General features: G+C 34.8%; 2 protein-coding genes across 2 annotated transcripts; one reads left to right on the top strand and one right to left on the bottom strand.

The window, feature by feature from the left end:
• Positions 1-4,194: 4,194 nt before the first annotated feature.
• LOC113237763 (protein-lysine methyltransferase METTL21D-like) lies at positions 4,195-5,571 on the bottom strand. Its single transcript, XM_026474403.1, has 3 exons — positions 5,312-5,571; positions 4,858-5,053; positions 4,195-4,699 (listed from the first exon to the last, which is right to left on the bottom strand). The coding sequence occupies exons 1-3, from the start codon at positions 5,569-5,571 to the stop codon at positions 4,469-4,471; spliced, it is 687 nt and encodes a 228-aa protein (XP_026330188.1). The 3' UTR covers positions 4,195-4,468.
• A 514-nt stretch (positions 5,572-6,085) lies between these two features.
• Positions 6,086-10,912, top strand: LOC113237762 (renin receptor). The gene is made up of 8 exons (XM_026474401.1): positions 6,086-6,152; positions 6,228-6,358; positions 6,487-6,579; positions 7,164-7,304; positions 7,448-7,588; positions 8,162-8,291; positions 8,748-8,884; positions 9,614-10,912. Exons 1-8 carry the CDS (start codon positions 6,095-6,097, stop codon positions 9,782-9,784), a joined length of 1,002 nt encoding a protein of 333 aa, XP_026330186.1. The 5' UTR covers positions 6,086-6,094; the 3' UTR covers positions 9,785-10,912.
• Positions 10,913-10,935: the final 23 nt, after the last annotated feature.

The raw sequence follows: 10,935 nt of genomic DNA, 5'->3' as shown, positions 1-10,935 counted from the left end.
CAACTTTAAGAAAGCCGTCTCTATTGGCCTTGGTAAAAGCATACAAGCCTGACCCCATGTATTTTATTGATGAACTTCTAACGGATTATGGCCACACAGTAGTGAGATTGCCACCTTACCATTGCCTTACCTTTGTATTACCATTGTATTACCTTAATCCAATAGAGTTGATTTGGTCACTGGCAAAACGGAAGGTGGCACTACAAAATGTTGGAGCAAAGGATATAAAACAGCTCACTGAAGAAGTTTTCAGTAGCATAACCACTACTGATTGGAAGCAATGCTGTGAGCACGTAAAAGAAATTGAAAGGGAGTAGTATGAACGAGGTACTATGTTGTATGAAGATATTGATCAACTTGTCATACGTGTTGGTGAGGACAGCAGCTCTGAATCAGAGTCACAGTCTGAAGCCGAAGATATTGACATGCAAGTAGGGGCAGGTACTTCGCAAGACTTACGAACCAAGTATTGAGGGGATTGAATACTTGGATTTCGACCTACTAGAATAAAACAAATAAACTATTATTTATACTACTCTCTTTTATTTATGTATTCTCCCAACAGAATACAAGCTTGATAATATCACATACCTAGCATAACTTATTTTAGTTTTGGCACCAATAATATGTCAGTTAGTGTTATTTTTAATCATCATTATCATATATTCACTGTTGTAAAAAGGAAATGTTCAGCTAATAAAGTCGTAGTATATTATTAAAATAGTGTTACATACAATGCTTGTTACACATGCAATAATTTATCCTCATGATACCTATATTTGTTTAATCTGGAAGTCATAAAAAATTATGATCCTAACATACCACATACAAATTATATTATAAATATTAACTCTAGTTTGGTCGCGCTATACGTGTTGCCATGTTTAAGATAGTGGCGCCCTCATTTATTGTCTACTCTTTTGTGTCGCACTGTACATGTATGTACAGGAAAAAAATAGTTCTGGTGTTACCCACCAGGGGCGATTAGGTATGAATTGAGCTGATAACTATATCAGTATTATAAATTGTACACTTTTTGCTTTCCATCCTCGATTTCATTGAATAATGAAAAAAATGTTTAAAGTGATTTGTTTCACTTTAAAAAATTTTCATGACCGTGTATGAGAGTATTTCTGACGTAATTTTAACTCCTAATTTTAACTTTGTTAAAATCCTGACTATTATAGTGCTGGGTCAAGGAAAAAATTACATTTTTTAGAAAAAGAAATATTTTTCCATATTTAAATGTCGACACCTGTGAAAAGTTTAAATTGCTGAAATAACAACGAAAACTATGGACAACCGAGATTTTTTTCTGCTGTTTGCAATCATTTTAAATCTCATTTTTCTCTAACTTGCTTTTAGCTATAAAAAAATATTTTATAATTCACATTAAATAAAACTTCAAAAGATATTTCTAAACGAAGAACATATGAACCTTCGAAACATTTATCCAATATGCGCATAATATTCGTAAATTTTTCAGAAATTATTTCGAAAAAATTTGCTCTATTTTTGAAATTTTTCGGAAAATTACCCAACAGTAACTATTACACATCCCTATTTCTTAACGGAGTACCATTTAAATAGTGTAAAAGAATTTAAATCATATTTAAATACCTTGAGCACACAGGTTTACTCGTATAATTGAAGTCAAAATAACGCCTTTTAAAGCATACTGCCAGACATTCTACACAATTAGCCTATGGGTCAGCTTTACTCCGAGCCAACAACTCCCTACGCGTTTTGTATAATAATTATGTTCAGAGCTCTCTTTGGGTTTCCTCGCTACTACAGTGCGTCGGGCATGTTTGCCGATGCTAGTGTAGAGGATTTTCAAGCACTAACGCGAAAAAAGTTGGCATCCTACCTGCGCGATTGCGAGAGAGTTCAAAGTTCTTAAAATGATAGGTGGGACTCCGATCTGCTTACTAGGTTCACATCCTAAGAGCTCAGTCGCAAGTTACTTATTAGTAATCTGTGACCGAGCTCCAATTTGATTTGATCTGACCTAAGGGTGTCGTTTATCGACGTTTCCCCGGCTGGTAACCTGACACCAGATTGCACCGCATCGACAAGTGCAATTCGTGTAGGTTAGTTATTTAGTTTTTATATTATACCATAATAATATGTATGTTAGTCCTTGATTTATAATGGATAAATGTTATACGGGCCATAAGTTGCCGGATTTCAAATAAATACATTTACAATTAGTGGTCAAAATATATTTTTGCAATTTTTAAATATGGCCGCCATTAAAGAGCTATTTCAATTTTTTTTAAATAAACTCATAAGTGCCGAGGCCACAGGCCGAGCAAAGCCCGAAGCGTCCGCACGCCATCGTACGGAGGTAATATACGGAGGAATTGTAAAAATGTAAGGCATACTTCCCGATGTAGTGGAAAGCTATGTCAAAGAGAAGTATATATTGGGAAGACCCGAACAAAGTTCTGCCGAATATCCTGTACTATGAATACCAGGATAACGATAATTATGAGGGGAATATGCAAAATACTCGGACCAAAACCAACTTGTTTCTTAAATTGCCCCAATCGAACCTCCTCGTCAAGCACCCATAGTACTAACCGCTGTGCCACCGAAGAGCATGAGCACACCCCGTAATCTGAACCCGACCACGCGCCGCAGGCCGAGCCCGACCACGCGCCGCAGGCCGAGCCCGACCCCGCCGTAGGTCCCCACCTACCTGTACCCCTAGAGGGCTCATAATTTATGTACGTGTTGTGTGGTTATGTGATTTTTTATTACATATTTATAAATTTTGTTATTATTATTTATTTACATTTGGGTAAGTGTTAATTTATTATGAATTAAATTCGTATTTAGTGAGCATTTCGTGCTTCATCAGTTAATTATTATTTTTAACTTGATCCTGCAACCTGCAAGAGATTACTATTGTCTTTTTTTGTATTTGTTCTTGTGTGGAAATAAAAATACTATTGCGCAGTTACCTACTCGAGGGTAATAAAAAATATCTGTAAGCTTCCTCTTAAAGAAAATCCTTGCTCAGATTAATACATAGCAGTACTGTGACGGTGTGACCTCCTTAAACCGTCATCCCACCTTTTTGTATCGCCTCTCTCCATTCGTATCGTATCGTTTTTTCTTCTACTCATATTTAAGTTTAAAATTGTTCCAATTTACCTCGCATTCTGATTTTGTTTCTTTCCATCGTCACTCTCTACGCGACCGCGGTAGCGAATAGACCATTATTTATCTTTTTGAATCGTTTAGTGGCTATATTTATACAGTTTACATTTTAAAGATTATATTTGTTAAAACCGAATAATAAACCGATTAAATATCTATAAACTGGACTTTCAACGTTTGAATTGCTAAATTTACTAAATAAGATGTTGGGGGATGCGAGGCTGCGGAGGCTATTACTGCAATCCAGGCTACACACCATTACAATCCACCAGAACGCCCCCAGCACCAGCAGCACCTCCACAGTACATAACACAAACGGGTCAGAATCACACACAAAAAAAAACTTATTAAAGGCAATTTTATTACTTTCTTTAAGATTTCATACTACAGTTTATGCCATTTAGTATGATATCAATAGAGGTTATTGACCCTACTTTAATTCCAACGTCACAATTCGACGATTGATGCCTGATCCCTATAAATCTGTCGCAATCTTGACATCACGTGAGTAATAAAATTTATTATGTTACTTAATTATAAAACTTAAAAAAAGTGAAATTGTGGCATATAACTCTGTGCATTTATATATTTTAATATCATGATAATTTTAATTACACAGAATACTCTTTCACACTTTACTGGGAACATTACAGAGTATCGTTTTCACAAATAACATATAGTGATAGTAATGGGAGAATGACTACTATTATGCTACATGGCATTTATAATTATGATATTAACAAATAACATATATGGTGATTTAATAATAATCTATAAATAATTCGGCAAGCTACCCTTTCATCCTAAGTAGATAGTATTAAATACCACAAAGCTGTGTAAAATGATCATAAAAAATAACAATTTTAAACAAGTTATATGATTTGATGAACTACTACAAAGCTGTATAACAATTTTACGCTTTTTATAAACACTATCATATTTAAGAGTCCTATTGCATTTTTTAATTAATGTTGGATTAAAAGTGACAACTTCAAGAAAGTGCGAAGTTACAAAACTTTTTCAATGGTTTTGACATTTGCTGTCAATTCAACATTTAGTAAGAATTTTGCTTTTTTAACTAATGCAGACAATAAAAACGAAAAACTACATACCTAAGTACAGTAGAACAAATAATTTAATTAGTTTTAATTAATTACTCTAGTATTCTTAACACCTTATTTTACCTATTTAAGCCTAAAATTAAAAGCTCAAAAACAAATTACTTAAATTAAAATAATTTTATCTAAAATGCAATAGGCATTAAGCTTTCAGCCTATTTAAATTCATAACTATACATGTATCATTTCTTATTTAATCTTAACAATATTATATCTGAACTCCTATAATTTGCATGTTGCTGTTCCTCAGGTACTTGTTCAATATAAAAAATCTCTGAAATTTTTTCATGAAAGGATTCCCATAATTGCTTTTGTATTTCAGAATCTCTCAACTCTTGTGTCAGGTATATTATTGGTTTTTTATTGAATGTGTTAGTTAGGCTCTTCAAAGTTTCAATTAAGGGCTCTAAAGCCTGAAAAAAAAAACAATTACATACTTACAATAGAAGTGATTTGAATTAAATTATATGTAAAAGCTAAAGCAAATTTTATGAAATAAGCATTAACTTAGTGCAGTGTGCAGAGTAACAGAATCTTAGGCTTAAGTGATACATAAAATAAAATAAATTACCTCTTCATAATACACACAATCAGCCAAAACGACCATATCAAATTCTTCCTTCAGTATTTCAGAAGTGTTGTCTCCCCATATTAGTGATTCAGCTATGGCATAGCCTCCCATACTGCTGATTTTTGTCTTATTCTCATTTATGTTCAAACGTAGAAGCGGCAATGTTTCCGGTAGGTCAGATAATGTAACTTGAGCTCTGAAATTTAGAAAAGCTTGGTTTTGGGAATTACCTAAAATTAATACCATATATTGTGTTCATTTCAAAATATGGACCAATTTCTAGGTTCTCAAGCCAAGATTTGGGAAACCTTACTTTTAAGCGCATTATTAAAAAGCAGGCACAATGATGAACTCAAATCATGTTAAAATATATTTTTTGGATTAATAATAATAAATGTAAGAGGTAGATATATAACATAACCCAATAACATGATCATATAATTAAGTTTCTTACCCTAAAGTAGCAGCTGTAAGGCCAACTACTCCAAGTCCAGAACCTAGTTCAAGAACTTTTAAACCGCTCAAAAAATCAGCCCTGTGTTGGCACATTGTTTCTAGATACTTAGCTAACACCAATGATGCATCCCAAACCACACAATTGACATCACCTTCCAGTTTCTGATATATTTTCAACGTTTTAAGACAGACTTCAATATCGATCTCCCGCGGAAACAAATCGTTCGACTGAAAACTCGACCCTCTGTGGTGAGACATCCTGATTCCGAATTCTACGCCTGATTTATACTTATAAATATTAAAATCAATAATTCATAAATGTTTGTCGCCGCCGCTATGTGTAGTCATGCTATACTTTTATCTCAAAAATTAAATAAAAAAATAGAATTCACACAGCACAGTAGTGCTCACAATGTAAACATTAAGTTAAATATACCAAACTTTGTTTACTAACACTTTGTCTTTTGACTCTTTTTCTTTTTTTCCCACAAGAATTTTGATCTCTTTTTCTCCACAAGAATTCATAAAAAGTGAGTAATGGGACGCACTAATTCTGATTTTTCAGACTTTCATTTTATACCATAAGAATACGCACAATACGAGGCGCTCAAAACAAGTCAATCATGTTTTGACATTGACTTTAAAATTTCAGTTCGGAAATTTTCTTATAGGAAGTGAGAGTGAATGACGAAAAAGTGTGCAGACTTAACCGTATTCACATATAGCAACATCGAGATCATATGACAATTGGTGTGCACTGCACCAAGTCGATTATTTTTCAATGAAAATGGCTGTGAAGATGGTACTTTTCGGGTTTTCTCTTGTTCTATTAGTAATCGGTAAGTATTCTTAATCAATATTGTACAGTTGAATATAACAGAAAAGTTATAGATAACGAATGCGCTTCATTTCAGGCTCAAATGCAGCAGGGGAATTCACAGTGCTTTATAGCCCTGACTCCATCAAGTTTTCATCACAAACCCCAATTCAAGAGAGTGTTCTGAAAGAGGTATTCTCTGCGTCTTTAGGACTATCCGTAGAGGAGGTAAGAGTCATAATAATAATGCCAACAATCATGTAGTGTCATAGAATGTTATAATACCTTTTATGGACATGGAACTTGTTCATTACACCCAGATTATGCGCTGTTAATGAAATATTCAACTATTTTAGGATACAGAATGGAATGGACTTCATATCATCGATCCTTTCAGTACACCGGAGGCTGCCGTTGAAATTTATGTTGATGGTGTTTCCAGCCTTGAGGTAAGGATGTAATAAGTCATTATTCAGAAGCGTTAATATATTATTTTAACCATCTTTGTGTAATTTAGATTGTACATATTATTTCCATATTACAGTATGGAAATATGTACTAATTAAAATTTTTTTTTACTGTGTACCTTAGAACCACTTACTTTAAGCAAATTTTTTTGTAACTACGAAGTATTTATTTCACTCAAATGTGTCCATAATTTATGACATTTTCTTGTGGATTTTATTTATTACAATTATAAATCACAAAAGAGGTTATAGTAGGATTAGAGAGGTTATAATAAAATTATTGCAAGCTGGGTCGACAACATAATAAAAGTCGTGGGTAAAAACCTGTACAGAACTGGAAAGTTGGCAGGAGCAAAAGGAGGCCTATACTAAAAAATGGGTAATACAGAGCTGAAAATGATGATGATAATACATTCATTATCAAAGTATGCTAAAATCGCATATTGCATCTGAATAAATAATACTTAAACACAATATTATTTCATATCAAAATAATTTATACATTTATTATGAATGTGCTTTCTAATACTACCTTTATCCTATAATTTTGTAAATATCACTTTCAGACTCAAAAGGAAAGACGCTTTCCACTAGTAGTTGATGAGTATGAACCAGACACATATAACTCACTGGAGCACCGTGTTAAGCAACGTTTCACTGAGGGGGACAATAAACTTGTTAACATCAAGCTTTCTGACTTCAGCCAGGTATTGCGCTATAACTACACCAAGTCCCATATTTTGCTAAAATTTTTTGAAAATAATCCATTTCTTACCCTTTTCGCCCTATTATAATGAAATTCTTAGTAGAGTCACTTTACCAATACATGTGTATTGCTTAACAATTACAGCTATCTGCATACTCATCCATATTTGGCGATATACCTACTCCAAAAGTTTCCAAGCTGTCTCTGCAACATCTCAAGTACTCCACTGAAGAGGACTACCAGTTTCTCATTGAGCTTGAAGCTCTGAAGGCTATCACTGTTAGAGTAAGCTGCACCTTGTTCATTTGTACTTTGGTCTTTTTTTGTCAGTCTATAAGGCTATCTGACTTAAAGTTCACAGAATAACTGTTCTTGGAGCCTGAAATGACATTAGAAACGACTTTTATCTATGGGATCACAATGCGAATTGCAACTATTTAGCTAATTTATTAATAATATGCTACAACTACAACAATCACCTGCTTTGGAATTAGGGTAGTCCCTGCACTGTGAGTACCAAAGCAATGAAATTATTTATGGCACTACTTATAAATAACACCCAGACCGGAACCCGATTAGAAAACTTGATTTTCCAAATTGATCCTACCAGTAATCAAAGCCGGAAACCATCACATTTAGTGCCCACAGTGCTGCCTGCTGATGGCTGAGGATGTCATTATTACAAACAAAGCATGCATAGTCAATAGCAATGAATTAATATATATATATATATATATATATATATATCAATAGCTTAAATTGAACTTTAAATTCTGCAAGATAATTATGCAATGATGCAAACATAACCTTCTACAATCTTCTATTTACATTTCAAATGCTATACCTTTTATTGTTTAGGTGAAAATGGGTGTCCTGAAACCAGACAACTTGATTGACTTCTACAACTTTAGATTCACTTCTCTGCACGCTCTGTCAGACTTCCATGGCCCCAACTCACTAGCGACTAAGGAAGCAAAGAAACTTCTCAGTGAGTATTGCTTTCTGATTATTTCAGAAATTATTTCATTATCATTTTTATTACTTTGTAAACGAGTTGAGTAATTGGCATTAAATACAAATTGTCTCATTTATCTGTAATAAATAATCGTAGTCTTAACAATAAAAGGTGCTAACATTATTATATCTAAACTGTTATACTATTTTTATTGGCAATATTGCAGAAACTGTAGCACCTCAACTCATATTGTGAAAAAGTCGGTTGATTGACTCGACTTTATAGTGCAATTCATAGACAACGGGATCTTTATTTGTATACATAGACTCTACACATTATAATACCAGCGGGCTGGGCTAGGTGGGTGGCAAAATATGTATGTAAACTGACAAGTATACAAGAGACTCTCAAATTGGTTTTATTTAACTCTTCACTGCAACAATTATCTTATACTTTTAAAGTTATGAATGTATTTTTTTTTTTGTACAGCCTCTGAGATCAAACACTTGAGCGATGCGTTCGTAAAGGCTTATGATGGCTCTGTGGTGGTGGCTGTAGTAGCGACTGACGTAGCGCACACCCGCCGTACTATTCGCGCGGTGCAGTTTTCGGACCCAGATGCTTCGGTAATAAATATAACATAAAGCCTACTATTTCTTCCATATTACATGTTCTACACTTGCAGGTTCATTGTTCTGCACTTGAGAACATCAGTTTGCGATCTTGCTCAAGGATGGCTCAGTTTTGCGGAAGACGCACGTTAGACGAAAGACCAAGACTGATTTTGGGCAACACTATCGTCATATTTTGACAATTATCTGTCACGTTGGATGACTTTCAAGATAATTTAAGACACATCGGCGTGCTCGTAAATAAAATTACGGACGCCTTATTTGTTGTCAGTTTTTGTTAACTGCCTCCGTGGCCGAACGGCTACCATGCCGGGCAGGCTGCCACGCAGAGGTCCCAGGTTCGATTCCCAGGCCGGGAGAAATATTTGTATGGCCTATATTTATTTCTCTCGTGAGTTTGGGTGTAATTTGTGGTTGTCTATGTGTGTGTCCATGGCACCCGCAACACAGGCTTTCCCTAGTGCGGGGCTATGTTCAGTGTGTGCGTCATTATAAAAATAAGAAAAATAAAAAAGTAAAAATTAAAAAAGCATGTTAAAGAAACTGGCTTCCCTCTAGTACGAAGAAATACTTGTTATTGCAAGCAACCTTTGTCCTACAACTTTTGGGACGATTGTTGTTCTTAAAGAAATATTATGCTGTTGATGTTTGGTAGACATAAAATATAAATAATTTCCCAAAAAAGGTGTTCCGGGAGTCTAAATCATTATTTTTTTTGTACAGGAAGACTATTACTCGGGGGACTATCCATGCATCTTCAACATCATCTTTTGGTTCGTCGTCGTGTTGACCTTCACTCTGGTTGCCATCGTTTATGCAATCATGGATATGGACCCGGGCAGGGATTCCATTATCTACCGTATGACTAGCATGAGGGCCAAAAAGGACAACTAAATCCGTTTTGTACTAGATGCAATAACTTGGCGCTGGCATATTATTTGTAATAGCAATTACGTCGTGTGTTTACTATTTAACTCCTATTTAATTCCCACGTTCCAAACGTGAATTATGTGAATATATGGCATTAGCCTCCTTTACACAGTCATTCTATCGCGCGTGATCAGGAACATACAGGATTGCGCGCGGGAAAGCCTACACGCGCAATAGTGCGCGATTACCTGTTTGAAACTTTTTGAACTAACGTTCTTTCGTACTCGATTGCTCGTGTTCGTTTTTGTTACAACGGAAAGAGCGTCCGTGTAAAGGCTAATTTCGCAGGATAGACCGCGTGAAACTGGTGTGTGTTGGAGTGCGCGATTGTACGCGACTGACGTGCTCAATTGCGCGGTCTTTCTCGTTTCCTTCCAACGTCTTTACACGCGCGCTCAATCGCGCACGATTGCTGTATCACACGCGCTCAATCGCGCACGATTGCTGTATCACACGCGCTCAATCGCGCACGATTGCTGTATCACGCGCGATAGTGTCTGTCTTAAGCCCGCTATTCAAACGAGATCTACTTTTTTTTCTCCAAAAATCTATAAACAGGCCTTGGATATGTAGTGCCATGTATATTCGCGAACTTTAATTGCATCTAGTAGTAAAGAAACCTATGTTACAAGTGTACAAAATTCCTTCCGAACTAGTTTAAAGTTCTTGATCATAAATAAATGTAGTGAAAGGCCCGGTTGGGCTCATAAGATCCGTATGATCAGTAGGTTTTATCTTCATATCTGAATTTCTGAGTCATAGCGTCGAATTTTTTAAGTCGTAAAACTGAAAGGGACAAAAAAGTGCATTGAAAACTTACTTGTTGTTGTAATGTGTAAAATAGTTATTTTAGTTGTAAAGTATATAGTTAGTTCTTTATTTATTATTGTACGGCGTTTGTATAATAGTAGCCCAACACTTGTCGTGTCATGTGTATACCTATATATATTTAAAAAATAATTAAATCGATAAATAAACATCTTGTTAGTTTTCTTACTAATAAGTCAGTATTTGGACGATGATGTAGTTGAAATTAGGTATCGTTCAGTGAAATAATTGTTAAAATGTTCTATGTAATTAAATACATTCCCACTACATTAGTACAATTTTATTTC

This window comes from Hyposmocoma kahamanoa, unplaced genomic scaffold, assembly GCF_003589595.1.
Source record: "Hyposmocoma kahamanoa isolate Upper Pololo Valley unplaced genomic scaffold, ASM358959v1 94, whole genome shotgun sequence".
Taxonomy (NCBI): domain Eukaryota; kingdom Metazoa; phylum Arthropoda; class Insecta; order Lepidoptera; family Cosmopterigidae; genus Hyposmocoma; species Hyposmocoma kahamanoa.
This window is presented reverse-complemented; position numbering and strand designations above follow the sequence as displayed.